The sequence below is a fragment of the Nicotiana attenuata genome, unplaced genomic scaffold (assembly GCF_001879085.1).
Source record: "Nicotiana attenuata strain UT unplaced genomic scaffold, NIATTr2, whole genome shotgun sequence".
NCBI lineage: Eukaryota > Viridiplantae > Streptophyta > Magnoliopsida > Solanales > Solanaceae > Nicotiana > Nicotiana attenuata.
Genome location: NW_017674720.1, coordinates 4426 through 22770, shown reverse-complemented (window position 1 = coordinate 22770; position 18345 = coordinate 4426). Strand labels below are relative to the sequence as shown.

The 18345-nt window shown below is 37.6% G+C and overlaps 3 protein-coding genes across 3 annotated transcripts; 2 read left to right on the top strand and 1 right to left on the bottom strand.

Moving 5' to 3' along the window:
- The first annotated feature begins 769 nt into the window (after positions 1–769).
- Positions 770–2077, top strand: LOC109219168 (F-box protein At3g07870-like). Its single transcript, XM_019383599.1, has 2 exons — positions 770–893; positions 996–2077. The coding sequence occupies exons 1-2, from the start codon at positions 770–772 to the stop codon at positions 2075–2077; spliced, it is 1206 nt and encodes a 401-aa protein (XP_019239144.1).
- A 7675-nt stretch (positions 2078–9752) lies between these two features.
- Positions 9753–11958, top strand: LOC109219169. Its single transcript, XM_019383600.1, has 2 exons — positions 9753–10326; positions 10884–11958. Exons 1-2 carry the CDS (start codon positions 10010–10012, stop codon positions 11746–11748), a joined length of 1182 nt encoding a protein of 393 aa, XP_019239145.1. The 5' UTR covers positions 9753–10009; the 3' UTR covers positions 11749–11958.
- Positions 11959–12823: 865 nt separating this feature from the next.
- On the bottom strand, positions 12824–14155 carry LOC109219166 (F-box protein At3g07870-like). Its single transcript, XM_019383598.1, has one exon. It carries the CDS (start codon positions 14153–14155, stop codon positions 12824–12826), a length of 1332 nt encoding a protein of 443 aa, XP_019239143.1.
- Between the last annotated feature and the right edge of the window lie 4190 nt (positions 14156–18345).

Genomic DNA, 18345 nt, shown 5'->3' with positions numbered 1-18345 from the left:
AGCAGCCTAAACGAAGTGATGTCTGCCAAATTTGCTCAGAATTTTTACCTCTTCCATTCCTTCAAAATTCTCTCTAGCTCACCCCTCCCGATTTACCCAAATCCCTTACACTCTCAATTTTTTCTGCACTCCCCCATCATTGTTATGGTGAATTCTAATTATTAATATGTAATATTTAATTTTATATTTGATGTACATGTTTCTGTAAATAAAATGCATATTCTTTATATATGATTTGTATATGAGATGTAAAATTCAGATTTTTATATTATAAAAATGGCATATATGTTGTATAATAGGTGTATATACAATAACTATTTTTTATGTATATATAATTGTACATGAGATGTATAATTTAGACATTTATATTATACACATGGCGTATGTGCTATATATTTAATGTAGAATTATATATAAAAAAATAATTTTAATTTATATATCATTTATATATGAGATGTATAATCCAGGTCTTTATGTTATACAAATGGCATATGCATTATATAATCAATGTATAATTATTTTTTGTATATGATTTTTTCGTTTAGTGCATATAATTTATATTTTTGTAACATAACAATGTGAGTATATCTTTTGAGATTTGGACCAAAGATTTCGCTAGGTATATTGGAAATGAACGTGATCCTCGGCTGACTTCTTGTGCTCTGTTTTCCGCTTCTTATTCGTTAAAAAAACCCAGGCCAAAACCCTAAAAATTGGCGACTTGTTTCAAGAAATTAGCATGGAAAAAAAATGGAGATGGAAGACAGCCATGGACGCCAAGAATCATGAGCCGCCAAAGCGAAGTTTCAACTATGAATTCAGAATTATGGACCTACCAATGGTGATTATATTGGAAATTCTTTCGAAATTGCCAATCAAGTCCATTTTCTGCTGTAAGATTGTTTGCAAACTTTGGTATAAACTTTTAACTTCTGACCCTTTATTTCTTAACATGTTTCACACAAGATCACCTTTTTCTTGCCTTTTGCTTTCAGACACTGATGCACCTATCACTCTCATTGAACTCAAACCAGATTTTGATTGTTATTCTTGCCCAGTAAACAAACCCATTGTGTTAAACCCTAAATTTCACCTCCCTCCACTTAATAATCTTGGTGTTGGTTTTGTTAAACAAACGTTGAGATTAATTGGTACATGTAATGGGTATATTGGTTTGTTGAGTAAGAATCATTCAATTTACATTAGCAATCCTCTTTTGGGTGAGTATTTCAAGGTTAAATTGCCCGAAAGGGAGAAACGAGTTAGTAAGATTATTTATGGATTTTGCTTTAGTGAGGTTTCTGGAAAGTATAAAGTATTGAGATTAATAAATAGGAAGTTCCAGGATCATGATCCTAAAGTATCTGAATTGGAGGTTTATACTCTTGGAGTTGATGAGAAATGGAGAAATGTGGGCAAAGCTCCATACCCTTTATGGGGATCACTTAGCAAGGTTAATGTGAATGGCGCTCTTCATTGGCTAGATGATGAAGATGCCGAAAAAGGTGCCAGAATTTGCTCCTTTAATATTACGACAGAAGAGGTGAAGCCCGTGCCAGCTCCACCCGGTCTGAAAACTCCATCCGTGCTGTTGATGCTAGCAGAGTTGAGTAATTGTCTTTGTTTATCTGATTATAGCGATGAACATGTTGATATATGGTGGATGAGAGAGTATGGAGTTGCTGAATCTTGGACTAAAGATCGCATTTTGATGGATTCTATTCCGCGTGATATCTGTGATACTAAATATATACCGACCATAATTTGGAAAGATGGAGAAATCTTGATGCGAAGCCATCGTGGCACACAGCTCGTTTCTTACAACCCAAAAGAGAAGAAGTTCAGGAAGGTTCATGTTTACGGTTGTGGCATTGACGCGACTAAATACTTTCCAAGTTTTTACTCACTCAACCCAAGTTTTTACTCACTCAAGACTGTCATGGGGGACGATTTTCAAGTGTCAAGTGTTTATTCGAAGACTGAGATAAAAAAAGGGCAGCCCGGTGCACTAAGCTCCCGCTATGCGCGGGATCCGGAAAAGAGCCGGACCACAAGGGTCTGCTGTACGCAGCCTTAGTTTAGTAGTATTTGTTCTGTCTTACTTCCTCTGGGATATGATGTTTTGCATCTTTGTTTCTGGTGTAATTTAGTTTAAAACCTGGTGACTTTTACTGTTTTGTGGATGGTTGTGAATTCTGGTAGAAGAACAACTCTGCCTATATAAGTACATGTTTTCCATTTTCACACTCCTAATTACTTGCATTGCAAAATCTCCAAATCTGCATTTCTTTTATCCATTCCATCTTGCATCTGTATACTTGGTAATGACTTACAATTTTAGGTACATTCACCAAATTAGAGGCTTGTTGTTACTGTTCTATTGTCTCTTTTCATCTTCTTGTGTCGAGTGTCTATCGGAAACAGCTTTTCTACCCCCGGGATAGGGGTAAGGTCTGCGTACACACTACCCTCGCCAGACCCCACTTGTAGAATTATACGAAGTTGTTGTTGTTGTCACCAAAGTAGAGTCAATTAGGATTGAGACTATATATATCTGCTCTTTTCCAGCATAGAAGGCAGCGCTTTTCATTTTCTCCAATACATGTGACTGAGGTGACATGGACAATGATGATTCGTATAGCCGACTCCCTCTTTTGTTGTTGTATATGAAGTTAAAACTGCCTTGACCTTATAGTTTAGAGACTAGTAAATTTTTTGGTATTTAGTGAGAAACTAGTTTCAGAGTTACTTCTTTTCTTAAACAAGGGTGCTGAAATTTCTGCTAAAACCAATAAACCATTAAGGAAATTTCTGTTAAAACTGCAACCGACCTTATACTTCTTTTTTCTTGTATACTTATGTGTTTCTAAAGTAAGGACCTGATAAGTACTGTTTCTTATTTAGAATTAAACTAAATTGCTACCTGATTTTAACATTAGTTTCTAGTTTATTTTACTAAACTTTTAGTAAACATTGTCTCAATATTCTAAGATAATTCATATATCTAGGAAATTTCTTCCAACCTTCTTAGAAACAGCATGACCCTTATCTGACTATAATACCGCTGTACCTAAATAAAAAATTTCTGTCTGCATTAAGTATTCTCCATTGAGTTTCCACTTCTTAACAATATAAAAGAATTTCTATTCTACTAGATTAGAATACCTAAATGATAATTACAGGTAGTTCTGTCCATGAAAATTGAGATTAGTAAACCGAAAAATAAGGTATGTCACATGCTACAACATGTTAAAATACGCTAATAGGGTAAAACTTCTTTGCACTTTCAGCTTATTTAAATTAAGTCCTTCATTTAGCCCTCCCAAAACATCTCCATCTACTGTCAAACACATCTGTTTGTTTCTATGTTGAATAGGTGATTAATAAATAAATAGATTAAACCATGCCATTTTGTCACTAACGCAATAAATTATTCTTTTCAGCCTTGACTATATGACAAGCTGTTCCTGTGCAGAAGCTTGAATTTTAAATTAAAAAACTACCTCCGGAATATGATGTTTTGTTTCTGTGTTTTTGGTATAGTTTAGTTTAAAACTTGGCAAATTTTATGTTTAGTGGATGCTTTTGAATTCTAGTAGAACAACAATTCTGTGTATATATACAAGTATTTGTTTTCTTTTTTCGCATTCCTAGTTACTTGCTTTACAAAGTCTTCAAAGCTGCATTTCGTTTACCAGTTCCATCTTGCATCTGTATACTTGGTAATGACTTACAATTTTAGGCACATATAAGATTGGAAGCAAATGGGAATGAGACTGTACATATCTACTCCTTTTCAGCACAGAAGGCAGCACTTTTGGTTATTTCTTAATACAATGATGATTCATATAGCCGACTCCCACTTTTGTTGTTGTATATGAAGTTAAAACTGCTTTCTACCTTATAGTGAGAAACTACTTTCAGAGTTACATCTTTTCTTGAATATTGGTGCTAAAATTTCTGCTAAAACCATTAATGTAGCTCATGCTTCTCTATTTAGGTTTTGTTCTTTTTCTGCAATTAGCTTTCATGGATTTTCCTTTCCCTTACATATGGAACTCTTGAAGTTGCATTATATTCACCTGGCTTGACCTATGTTAGAATAGTTATGTAAATAGGAGTAAATAACCCTAATCCAATATGTATTAGGAGTAGGACATGTTATGTGTGTATATATAGGGCTCATTGTATGTGTTAAACACAAGTCAATAATATCAATAATATTTTCTCCCGTGCTTTCTCACATGGTATCAGAGCAGCAGTGAGAAAATATCCGGGAAAGCCGTCGTGCTTCAATTCCGGCAACCTTTTTAGGGCTGTTTTCCGTCAAACTAATTTACCTTGGTGTTGTGCAAAAACCAACACCACCACAAGGTCCCCCAACCCCGGGCGACCAAACCCCAACAAACACCTCCGCCGGCAGCCGTCTCACGCGCCTCCACGCGCCGATCAGAATTTTTTTTTTCCGGCGAGATATACTCCACGCGCCGGCGCATGGAGCACTTTTCGGGCAGTTTTTGACTTAGTTCCTTCAGAACACTTGGATCACCCTCAAATTCCGAGCCTATCCATAATTTTATTTTTTAATTCCGACCACTTTGAGTTTTTCCGGCGACTACACTGATTTTTTCCGGCAGATACAGTAATTTTCCGGCAAAAACAGTGTTTCCTTCATCTGTTTCAGCGTGTTATCAGTTGATTCTTTCTGTTATTTGGTGATAATCCAACGATGTCTTTGGGAGTCGATGCTTTCGGGTCTAAAAACCCGGGTTCTGGCAGTTCCGGTGTTATGATTACCTTAGAACCTTTAATGGGAGGTTCAAACTACTTAGCTTGGGCTTCGTCTGTCGAGTTGTGGTGTAAAGGTCAAGGAGTTCAAGATCATTTAACAAAAAAAGCTAGCGAAGGTGATGAAAAGGCCAAAACACTGTGGGAGAAGGTCGATGCTCAGTTATGTAGTATCCTGTGGCGATCTATTGATTCCAAGTTGATGCCCTTGTTCCGTCCATTCCAGACATGTTATTTAGTTTGGGAAAAGGCTCGTAATTTATACACTAATGACATATCTCGTTTCTATGATGTAATATCGCGAATGACAAGCTTGAAGAAACAGGAATTGGATATGTCTACTTACTTGGGACAAGTACAGGCAGTCATGGAAGAATTTGAGACGTTGATGTCAGTTTCTGCTAGTATTGAAAAGCAACAAGAGCAACGACAGAAGATGTTTCTAGTTCTTACACTAGCTGGACTCCCTAATGACCTTGATTCAGTACGTGACCAGATTTTGGCTAGTCCGGCTGTCCCCACAGTTGATGAATTATTCTCTCGATTACTTCGCCTTGCTGCAGCACCAAGTCACCCAGTGAGCTCATCACAGACACTTGACTCATCTGTCCTCGTATCCCAGTCAGTGGACAATCGGGCATCTCATACTATGGAGAATAGACGAGGAGGAGGTCGTTTTGGAAGATCTAGACCCAAGTGCTCTTATTGTCATAAACTTGGACACACTCGTGACGTGTGCTATTCTTTACATGGCCGCCCACCCAAAAATGCTTATGTTGCTCAGACTGAGACTACAGGTAACCAGGGATTTTCTTTATCTGAACGGGAGTATAATGAGTTTCTTCAGTATCGAGCAAGTAAGAAGACATCTCCACAAGTAGCCTCTGTTGCTCAGACTGATACTTCTGTTGCTGGTAATTCTTTTGCTTGTGTTTCCCAGTCTAGTACTCTTGGACAATGGGTTGTGGACTCGGCCGCTTCTGATCATATCTCTGGTAATAAATCACTTTTGTCAAATATTGCGTATTCACAGTCTCTTCCCACTGTTACTTTAGCCAATGGGTCTCAAACCAAAGCAAAAGGAGTTGGACAAGCGAATCCCTTACCCTCTGTCACTCTAGATTCCGTTCTCTATGTCCCTGGCTGTCCTTTTAATCTTGCATCTGTTAGTCGTTTGATTCGTGCCCTCCATTGTGGTATATATTTTATTGATGATTCCTTTATTATGCAGGACCGCAGTACGGGGCAGACGATTGGAACAGGACTTGAATCAGAAGGCCTGTACTACCTTAACTCACTCAATTCCTCCAAGGCATGTCTAGTTACAGATCCCCCGGACCTTATTCACAGACATTTAGGACATCCAAGCTTCAGAAGATGGTGCCTAGTTTGTCTAGTTTATCTACATTAGAGTGTGAGTCGTGTCAGCTTGGGAAACATACCCGAGCCTCATTTCCTCGTAGTATTGAGAGTCATGCAGAGTCTGTTTTTTCTTTAGTTCATTGTGATATATGGGGTCCTAGTAGAGTCAGTTCAACCTTGGGATTTCGTTATTTTGTTAGTTTCATTGATGATCATTCAAGATGTACTTGGATTTTCTTAATGAAAGATCGTTCTGAGTTGTTTTCTGTATTTCAGAATTTTTGTGCTGAAATTAAAAATCAATTTGGTGTTTCTATTCACACTTTTCGCAGTGATAATGCCTTAGAATATTTATCCTCTCAATTTCAGCAGTTTATGACTTCTCAAGGAATTATTCATCAGACCTCTTGTCCTTATAACCCTCAGCAAAATGGGGTTGCAGAGAGAAAGAATAGGCACATCATTGAGACTGCTCGCACACTTCTCATTAACTCTCATGTTCCGTTGCGTTTTTGGGGCGATGCAGTTCTCACAACTTGTTATTTAGTTAATCGGATGCCTTCTTCTCCCATCCAGAATCAGATACCGTATGCAGTAGTGTTTCCCCAATCACCCTTATACTCTGTTCCCCTTCGTGTTTTTGGGAGCACTTGTTTCGTTCATAACTTAGCCCCTGGGAAAGATAAGTTAGCTCATCGTGCTCTCAAGTGTTTCTTCCTTGGTTATTCTCGTGTTCAGAAGGGATATCGTTGTTACTCACCTGATCTTCGTAGGTACTTTATGTCCTCTAACGTCACATTTTTTGAGTCTAAACCTTTCTTTACCTCTTCTGACCATTCTGACCACCTTGATATATCTGAGATCTTACCTATACCGACCTTTAAGGAGTCTACTATAGCTCCTCCTTCACCTTCCTTCACAGAAGTCTTCCCCGAGTCTACTAGAGCTCCTTCTTCACCTTTCGCTATAGAAGTCTTACCCATTCCAACCGTTGAGGAATCTAGTGTGGCTCCTCCTAGACTCCCTGTCACAGGAACCCACTCTTGACATATCATTGTCGTTCGCACCCAGCATCAGGCTCCAGCTGATTCACGTCCTGCACCTGACCCTGCTCCTGTTGCGGACTTGTCTCTTCCTAGTACACCGATTGCACTTCGGAAAGGTATACGGACCACCCTTAATCCTAATCCCCATTATGTCGGTTTGAGTTATCATCGTTTGTCATCACCCTATTATGCTTTTCTATCTTCTTTGTCCTCTGTTTCCATCCCTAAGTCTATAGGTGAAGCATTGTCTCATCCAGGATGGCGACAGGCTATGATTGACGAGATGTCTGTTTTACATACGAGTGGTACTTGGGAGCTCGTCCCTCTTCCTTCAGGTAAATCTACTTTTGGTTGTCGTTGGGTGTATGCAGTCAAGGTTGGTCCGGATGGTAAGGTTGATCGTCTTAAGTCTCGTCTTGTTGCCAAGGGATATACTCAGATATTTGGGCTCGATTACAGTGATACCTTCTCTCCCGTGGCTAAGATAGCATCAGTCCACCTTTTTCTATCCATGGTTGTTGTTCGCCATTGGCCCCTCTATCAGCTGGACATTAAGAATGTTTTTTTACACGGTGACCTTGAGGATGAAGTTTATATGGAGCAACCACCTGGATTTGTTGCTTAGGGGGAGTCTCGTGGCCTTGTATGTCGCTTGCGCCGGTCACTTTATGGTCTAAAGCAGTCTTCTCGAGCCTGGTTTGGTAAGTTCAGCACAGTTATCCAGGAATTTGGCATGATTCGGAGTGAAGCTGATCACTCTGTATTCTATCGGCATTCTGCTTCGAGTCTCTGTAGTTATCTGGTGGTCTATGTTGAGACATTGTTATTACCGGCAATGACCAGGATGGTATTACTAAATTGAAGCAACATCTCTTTCAACACTTTCAGACTAAGGATCTGGGCAAACTAAAGTATTTTCTGGGTATTGAGGTCGCTCAGTCTAGCTCAGGTGTTGTGATCTCACAACGAAAGTATGCCTTAGATATTCTTGAGGAGACAGGAATGACAGGTTGTAGACCTGTTGACACTCTGATGGATCCGAATTCTAAACTTCTGCCAGGACAGGGGGAGCCTCTTAGCGATCCTGCAAGATATAGATGGTTGGTTGGTAAATTAAATTACCTTACAGTGACAAGACCTGACATTTGCTTTTCTGTGAGTGTTGTGAGTCAGTTTATGGATTCTCCGTGTGATAGTCATTGGGATGCAGTTGTTCGCATTCTTCGATATATAAAATCAGCTCCAGGCAAAGGTTTATTGTTTGAGGATCGAGGCTATGAGCAGATCGTTGGATACTCAGATGCTGATTGGGCAGGATCACCTTCTGATAGACGTTCTACGTCTGGATATTGTGTCTTAGTAGGAGGAAATTTGGTGTCCTGGAAGAGCAAGAAACAGAATCTGGTTGCTCGGTCTAGTGCAGAAGCAGAATATCGAGCGATGGCTATGGCGACATGTGAGCTAATTTGGATCAAACAGTTGCTCAAGGAGTTGAAATTTGGTGAGATTAGTCAGATGGGACTTGTGTGTGATAATCAAGCTGCTCTTCATATTGCGTCAAATCCAGTGTTCCATGAGAGAACTAAACACATTGAGATTGACTGTCACTTTGTTAGAGAAAAGATACTCTCGGTAGATATTGCTACAAAGTTTGTGAAGTCGAATGATCAGCTTGCAGATATTTTCACCAAGTCCCTCACTGGTCATCGTATTAACTACATATGTAACAAGCTCGGTACATATGATTTATATGCACCAGCTTGAGGGGGAGTGTTAGAATAGTTATGTAAATAGGAGTAAATAATCCTAATCCAATATGTATTAGGAGTAGGACATGTTATGTGTGTATATATAGGGCTCATTGTATCGTGTTAAACACAAGTCAATAATATCAATAATATTTTCTCCCGTGCTTTCTCACAACCTATATTTCCAGATTTTGGAGAAATGAAAAGAAACATGTTTTATTTTGTTTCTAGTTTTTTTCTTACTCAGCTTTTAGTAAATGTTGTTTCAATATTCTATGATAGTTCATGTATCAAGGAAATTTCCTCCAACCTTCTCAGAAACAGCATGGCAGGATATTATCCTGACTAGAAAACACCTGCACTGAGATTAAAGTTGATTTGTCTTCATTCAATAATTTTCATTGAGTTTAACTTCTATACATTACTAACATAAAATAATTTTTATACTTTTAGAATACCTACTGGTGGGATTTGTGAACCGAAAAATAAAGCATATCACCTCGTTATAACATGTTAAAATACACTGATAGTGTAAAACTTCTTTACATCATCAGTGTATTTAAATTAAATCGATTTGATTAAGCGCTCCCAAAACATCTCTATCTACTGTCAAACATATAAAATGTTTGTTTATATGTTGTATAGGTGTGGGATTAATAAATACGCAGAATAAACCATGCCACTTTTTCACTAAAGCAATAAATTATTCTTTTCAGCTTTTGACTATTTGATAAGCTGTTCCTGTGCAGAAGCTTGAATCTTAAATTAAACAAGATCATGATCTCCATGATATCCTTCACACACAAGAAATGGTGTGGACACTTGGAACAAATTCCTTAGATAGAACCTATGTGGATTGCTGCAGAAAGTCAACCTAAAACTAACAGAAGGCCAAAATAATAGTAATAATTTATCAACATGTTGATGACTAGCTGATTATATGGCCTAATGAGTCATTTTTAGTTATTTATATATATGTATATATAGCTATAGAGATTATTAACATGATCCACATAGAAATTTTTAAGACAGAAATTACAAACAGTTCATCAGTTTTTGCTGAAAATGTATGTAACAAGGCCTCTTTCTTACTATCAACAGAATCCTGAGGCTCTTTCATTACCTCCTGACGGTCCAAATTCAGGTTACTTAGTGGTTCAAGATGAGGAATCTGAAACATATTGTTGTTTTGGACTTTGCAAAAATCGTGATCTCATGGACCTGCCTTTCCCTCAGAACAAGAATCTAACTGTTCGATACGAAACTAGTGATGGTGAGCACAAGATTATTCTCAAGGAAGATGTAATGTTCATTCCAGTTCTTAATAAACCACTGTCCTCCAATCAATATTTTGCTATCAAGCCTCATGGAAAGAGCAAAGGGTATGTTACTGTATCTACACATTTAATTTTGTGTGACAGTCTAATTGTTTGTTTTGATCGGCACGAGCTAGTAGTAGCATAAGTATGAATCTTCTCATTCCTGTCTGTAATTTAGAAGAAATCAGCTTACGAAGTTCAGCCTCATTATTGGGTCTTAGCCTTTCATTTATTGGAGTGCATAACAATTTATTATGGCAAAACTCATTTTCTGGTTTTATATCTTTTCCTGGATAAATCAAGGTCAAGGGAGGATCTACATGGTCCAAAGGGAGTTGAATTAATCACTTTCGTAAGAAAATTATACCGTGCAAATAGGGGTAAAACCAACTTCTTTTGCATATAGTTTAATATTTATATAACTATATGTATGTTTATGTGTATTATAACATCCCCTTTTAGTATAGTGGCAAAGGCGACCCAAAAAATGCTTTAGGCTGAAGGTTTGGATCTCAAGTTCGACATTCTTGAAGTTTTTGAATTCCGTAGATAGAGTTTCTGTTTTGGCCATTGTGACCAAGGTAATGAATCTTACAATTCCCAAAATGGCCTTTTTGCAGAAAAGCATTCGTGTGTTCAAAGGAGGAAGACAAACAAAACTGCTGTTTCTGCCGATGTATACGAGATGTTAGACCGAAGCCATTAGATCCAGATGAGGTATATCAGCAGTATGAGATCTGTCTATATGTTACAAGTTGCAGTGCCAAAGGTAGCTTTTTTGCTAAATCTCTTGCACCTGATGGTTTTCCACCGCGTTTTCTAAGGCGAAAAGGTTGGCATCTTTGTGCCAAAACTCCTAAAAATTATGAACTAAGTGATGATGCTCTAGGCCTCAATGCTGAGTTGAGACAACAACTTCCAGAGTTAAATCTCACACCATCTTGTAAAAGTTCTGAAGCTGTTGTTGTAGGGAAATGGTATTGTCCGTTCATGTTTATCAAAGATGGAACAGTCAAAGTGCAAATGGAGAGATCAATGTTCTATGAAATGACACTTGAACAGAAATGGGAGCCGTTTTTCACTTGTCAAAATGACTACAAGAATGAAGGGAATTCAGTACTTGTGGATGTTGTTCTTGACACAGAAATTGTCCTTATTGCTGAAAGTAAAGCAAAATGGGATGAAACAAATGTTGTTGAGGGAGTAATATGGTTTAGAAGCTATGGTAAAAATGGAAAAGAAATACCTAGTGTAGGACTGAGACAAGAAATAGTACAAAGAATGAAGTGGGAACAAGAAAGAGGTGGATGGCAAAATCAAGGAAGAATTAAACAAGTTCAACAATACAGAGAAAATGGTAGTAAATGGAAGAAATTCAGTTTCTATGTCTTGATTGAAAGGTTTGTGTTGAGGAGAATGGATAAAAGCGTGGTGATGACTTATGATTTCAAGCACATTGACAAGCTTAAGAGCATATGGGAGTAATGTTAGGTGGCGAACACAAAATTTTGCATAAGTACTGTCGACTTGTTATGACAAATCGACTTGTACAAGTTTAGATATCGGTTTGTTATCACAACTCAACTTGTACAAGACAGCCCACCCATCGTGACATGCACAGAACCGTAGCATGGATAACGCATGTATATATTATGTATAATTTTTTTCTAAACGGTGTTGAATGGCACCTTTTGCTCAAGGATGTTTTTGATGTTTCTGCGTGCATGTGTGACAATATCTTGGATCCACTGTGTCAAATTTTGATAAAAGACATGGGCATAACATTCTACTCTAGCCTATTCTTCCACTTCAGGTTGTTTAGTTGTATTAAACCATTTGATTATCTGTCCTATATAAGTGACTAGAACATGAAAAATTGAAGACAAAGCTTAGCTGATGGTAGTAACATGCCATTGTTTGTTGCAGCTAGTGAAATTAGAATTTTTTTTACATAATAGTGCAGAGGATTAGGCTTTTTTGAACTGTCCTTGACAATCAGATCAATATGCTTTGACATTTAGCATAGTGAATTGTCCTAAACTCCAATGAAAGAGCATTTATCAAACTTTCAATTTGACAACAAAATTGCTGTTTATGCCATATTCCAAGTCATTATGCAGAAAAATACATGAAGAAAAAATTACCAAGGAAAGAACTACCTAAAGAAAATCAGTACTTAACTGAAACGTCATTTCTTCCGATTGATGCACCCCCTTAACTTTACAAAATTCATGTCTTGTTTACCCCAAACAAGGCAACCAAAGTAACCTTTTTTCAATCAAAATGCACTTCTTGAAAGTAAACATGCCTGATTTGCAGGCCAACATTTTGCTCCGTCGTAGTTCATTCTATTCACACAAGTGCAGAATGAAATGGATAGAAGAAAATACAGCTCGGAACTTTGCAATGCAAGTAATTTCAAGAATGTTAAAATGGACGACATATGCTTATGTAGGCAAATTTATCGTTCTACCAGAATTGAAAAGCATCCACAAAACTATACCAGAAACAGTGAAGCAAAACATCATATCCTGGACGAAGTAAGACAAAACAAACACTACTAAACTATGTCAGTCTTCGGATAAACATTTGAGACATGAAAGTTTTCCCCCATGACAGTCTTGAGTGAGTAAAAACTTGGAATGTATCTAGTCGCTGCAGTGCCATTATCATAAACATTGACCATCCTAAATTTCTTCTCCATTGGGTTGTAAGAAATTAGCTGTGTGGCACGTTCGCTTTGCATCAAAATTTCTCCATCTTTCCAAATAATGATTGGCAGAAAGTTAGTCTGAGGGATATCAGGCGGAATAGAATCCATCAAAATGCGATCTTTAGTCCAAGATTCAGCAATTCCATATTCTCTCATCCACCATACATCAACATGCTGAAAATAGTTATTATCAGACAAACACAAACAGTTCCCCAATTCTACTATCCTCAAGCAAAAGGATGGAGTTTCCAAACCAGGTGGAGCTGGCACAGGCTTCACCTCTTCTGTCCTAATATTAAAGGAGTAAATGCTAGCACTTTTTTTAGTATTTTCATCATCTAGCCAATGAAGAGCACCATTTACATTAACACTACCACGAAACGATCCACATAGAGGGTACGGAGCTTTGCCCGCATTTCTCCATTTCTCATCAACTCCTAGAGTATAAACCTCCAATTCAGATACTTCAGGACGACCACGAAACTTCCTAACTACTGATCTCAATACTTTATACTGTCCACATCCTTCACTAAAGCAAAAAGCATAAGCAACACTACGAACTCTTTTCTCATATGCAGGCAATTTAAGCTTCAAATACTCACCCAAAAGTGGATTGCTAATGTAAAGTGAGTGATTTTCATCATACTTATCACTATCCATCAAACATATGAACCCATTACACGAACCGATTATTTCCAATTTTGGTTCATAAAAAAGACCACCAATTTTTGGTTTCAGTGGAGGGAGGTTAAACTTAGGAATCAACATAACAGGCCTATTTCGAGGGCGAGAGTAATATTCATAACCAGCTTTAAGTTCAAGAATTGCAGCGTTAAAGCAATCAACCGAAAGCAAAATGCAAGGAAAATTAAGTGATCTTGTTTGATACATGGGAACAAATAAAGGGTCAGAAGTTATAAGATTATACCAACGTTTGCAAACGCTCTTAGCGCGGAAAATGGGTTTGATTGGCAATCTTGAAAGGATTTCCACCATGATCGACCTTGGTAGGTCCATAATTGTGATTTCATAAGCTCTTCTTCTTTTGCAATCACAATCAGATTTGACAAATACATATTTTTTAACGATCTTTTGTTTTTGGTTCTTGAAATTGCTTAGTATTGAGTTTGAGACAGTGATAGGGACATCAAAAAGCTTGGTCACATTCTTGGCTTCCATTTTTTCTCTGGTTTTCTTTTTCAGTGAAGAAGTCGCTATTTTTAAGGGCTTTGGCTGTGGGTAGTTTTGGCGGGGAAAATGACTGGAATTGGCGGGAGTAATAAACAAATATTTTCCATAGACTACATTTATTAATATGCTTGGATAATAGTACCTTTTGTCCTTCAATTAGTAATGAATTCTGATTTAGGTCCTTAGTGATATATGACAACATATATATATATATATATATATGTTGGACTTTAAGCCATTGGGCTTTAAAGTAGAAGAAGTGTGAATTGGAAATGGAGGGAAAAATGAAAATTTGAAGAAGTGAACTTTTGTCTTGCACTTTGTCCTTCATTGGTGAGGGACAATCACATTTGTGTGCTTATATATAGAATCACTTCTTAAAGCTCTTAAAAGGAGTTGAAGAGAATGAACTCTCGCGCTGTCGTCGTCGCTCGCTCGACTTCGGCTTCGGCTTCGGATTTGACAAATGATCGATAAGATTATTTTTTGGACATACACCAGAACCCTGCTGAAAGATTCAGAGGGACTCTCTGGCTGCGGTTCTGCCGTAACCGCGGTAGAACCGCGGCAGGCAGCGTATTCTTCTGAAAAGGCACATTTTCCAGACACCTCTTCTGATAATTGCCTATAAATTCTGAGGCAAGGCTCCATTTTCTACACACGAAAAACACTCCAGAACTTCTTTCTTTTTGAATATACTGCATCCTATTTCGCAATCTCTCTCTCTCCAATCCGTAAGTGTGATTTTGCTCCGTTCTTTGAGTTCGTTGGGATCCTGCAGTTTGTATTGCCACTGTTGCAGGAAGGTTTATTCCGTTTTATCCTGGGAGGATTTAATCCATTACCTTGGCAACTTGTGAGGGGGTTAAAATTCCTTAAGGACACACAAGAAACTTGTGGACTCGGAATATTTCTGCTTCTCTACTATTTTTCCAGATTTCTTTAATTCTTCTAACAGTTTTATTTTCCTGATTTTGTGTTTTAACACAGTAACGCTCACAAGCTTAAGGAATTTTATAAACTAACGTTTCTGTGTTGAAACATATATTAAACTGTTATTCATATTTTGTATACTGTTTTGGAGACTAAAGCCTTCGTGCTTTCTACTCCAATAATTGTTCTGTCCGGTTTAAAGTATATAAAAGCTTTACCGGAATAATAAACGTACGGGTTTGAAGTATATAAAAACTTCACCATTGTTACGTGTTGTATGTTTGGTTTGGTATTCAGTTTGAAAATATCAAAACTTCACTGATTTAACCAAGTTCTGTTTTGTTTCCAACTTTACAGAAAAAATGATGAATAAAAACCAAACTAATGGAAATGTTGCGGGAACGGGTGCTACTGTTAAAAATGTGGCTGCCTCGTCAAGCCGTTCAACTCCTGCTCATGCTATGGCACCAGCAGAAAAACCCGGAAAGTTTTCCGGAATAAAGAAGGCTTCTGGACCAAAGAATTACCCAAGCAAGAAAAATTTCAAGGGTAATTGCCACAACTGTGGAAAACCTGGGCATAAGGCCGTGGATTGTCGTGCACCAAAGAATGATGTACAAAAGAAAAAGAAGAAGAAAAATCAAGCAAACATGGTTGAAAATGTTGAAGACATGGAGGACTTGTGTTGCCATGTTGTCTGAATGCAACTTGGAAGGAAATCCTAAAGAATGGTGGATAGATTCTGGAGCCACCTGCCATGTTTGTGCTAACAAGGAGTTATTTTCTTCTTATGCTCCCGCAGGACCCGACGAGACAATTTTCATGGGAAATTCGTCTACAGCCAAAATTGAAGGAGTTGGCAAGATTGCGTTGAAGATGGCGTCGGGAAAAATAGTGACTCTAAACCAAGTCCTCCATGTTCCAGAAATTCGCAAGAATCTTGTGTCTACCTCACTTCTTGTCAAGAATGGTTTCAAATGTATTTTTGTTTCCAATAGTGTTGTACTGAGTAAGAATGATATGTATGTAGGAAAAGGTTACCTGAATGAGGGCCTTTTTAAGCTAAATGTAATAGCAGTTCCTATCAATAAAGTGAATGCTTCTTCTTACTTGCTTGATTTATGGCATTCGCGTTTAGGTCACGTAAATTTCAAAACATTGCGAAAGATCATAAATCTAGAAGTATTGCCAAAATTTGATTGCATTAATTCCAAATGTCAAATATGTGTGGAATCAAAGTATGCTAAGCATCCTTATAAGTCCGTTGAAAGGAATTCAAGTCCTTTAGACTTAATTCACACAGATATTTGCGACATGAAGTCAACACCATCTCGCAGTGGGAAAAAGTATTTTATTACTTTTATTGACGATAGCACGAGATACTGCTATGTTTATTTACTTAATAGTAAAGATGAGGCAATTGATGCTTTCAGGCAATACAAGAGTGAAGTTGAAACGCAACTAAACAAAAAGATCAAAATGGTAAGAAGTGATAGGGGTGACGAATTTGAATCTCCTTTTGAAGAAATATGTTTGGGAAATGGCATTATTCACCAAACAACTGCCCCTTACTCTCCACAATCTAATGGAATTGCGGAGAGGAAGAATCGAACGTTGAAGGAGATGATGAATGCATTGCTAATAAGTTCTGGCTTACCACATAACTTGTGGGGGGAAGCTATACTTACAGCTAACCGAATAATCAACCGTGTACCTCATAGTAAAACACAATCCATTCCTTATGAGAAGTGGAAAGGAAGGAAGCCTAGCTTGAAATACTTCAAAGTATGGGGGTGTTTAGCTAAGGTACAAGTTCCTAAACCTAAAAGGGTTAAGATAGGTCCAAAAACGGTTGATTGTGTGTTTATTGGATATGTAACCAATAGCAAGGCATATCGTTTTCTGGTTCATAAGTCAGAAAATCCGGAGATTTACGTTAATACGATAATAGAATCAGATAATGCTGAATTCATTGAAACTATTTATCCGTAAATAAAGGAAAGTGAAGTGACATACCAAAAGTCAAAACGACCTCGGGAGGAAATAATAGATGGTATGCCTAATGAAGAAAATCCGAGAAGAAGTAAACGTCAAAGGACATCTACTTCATTCGGTCCAGATTTTCTGACTTTTCTGTTAGAAAATGAGCCTCGTACCTTCAAGGAAGCAATGTCTTCCTCAGAGGCACAATATTGGAAAGAAGCTGTCAATAGTGAAATAGAATCCATATTGAGCAACCATACCTGGGAATTGGTTGATCTTCCTCCAGGTAACAAAACATTGGGTTCTAAATGGATTTTCAAGAAGAAAATAAAAGACGATGGTACTATTGACAAATACAAGGCAAGACTTGTTGTCAAAGGATTTAGATAGCGAGAAGGTCTTGACTATTTTGACACATACTCGCCGGTAACAAGAATTATATCCATTCGGATGCTAATAGCGTTAGCCGCCTTGTATGATCTTCAAATCCATCAAATGGATGTAAAAACAGCCTTCTTAAATGGTGATTTAGAGGAAGAAATTTACATGGACCAACTTGAAGGGCTTGTGGTTCCGGGAAAAGAAAAGAAGGTATGTCTACTTGTTAAGTCCCTTTATGGACTAAAACAAGCACCCAAGCAATGGCATGCGAAATTTGACCAAACAAATGTTGTCAAATGGCTTTAAGATTAATGAATGTGATAAATGTGTTTACATTAAGAACGTTCCAAATCATATAGTCATTGTTTGCTTATATGTTGATGATATGCTAATAATGAGCAAAGACATTGCCGACATTCAAGCTACTAAGCGCATGCTTGCTAGTAAGTTTGATATGAAAGACTTAGGAGTTGCCGATGTAATTCTAGGAATTAAAATCAAGAGGACTCCTCAAGGTCTAGCTTTGTCTCAATCACATTACGTGAAAATAGTACTTGAAAAATTCAAACACTTGGAATTTAGAAGTGCAAGAACTCCAATTGACTTAAATCATCATCTTATAAAGAATAAAAGGTGAAAGTACGTCTCAATTGGAGTATGCTCGTGTATTGGGAAGCTTAATGTACATCATGAACTGTACACGACCTGATATAGCTTGTGCGATAAGTAAACTTAGTCGATTCACAAGTAATCCCAACAAACATCACTAGGTAGCAATGAAACGAGTTCTGGGATATTTGGAATATACCCAAGACTACGCTTTGCACTACAATAAATATCCTGCGGTTATCGAAGGATATAGTGATGCAAAATTGGATAAC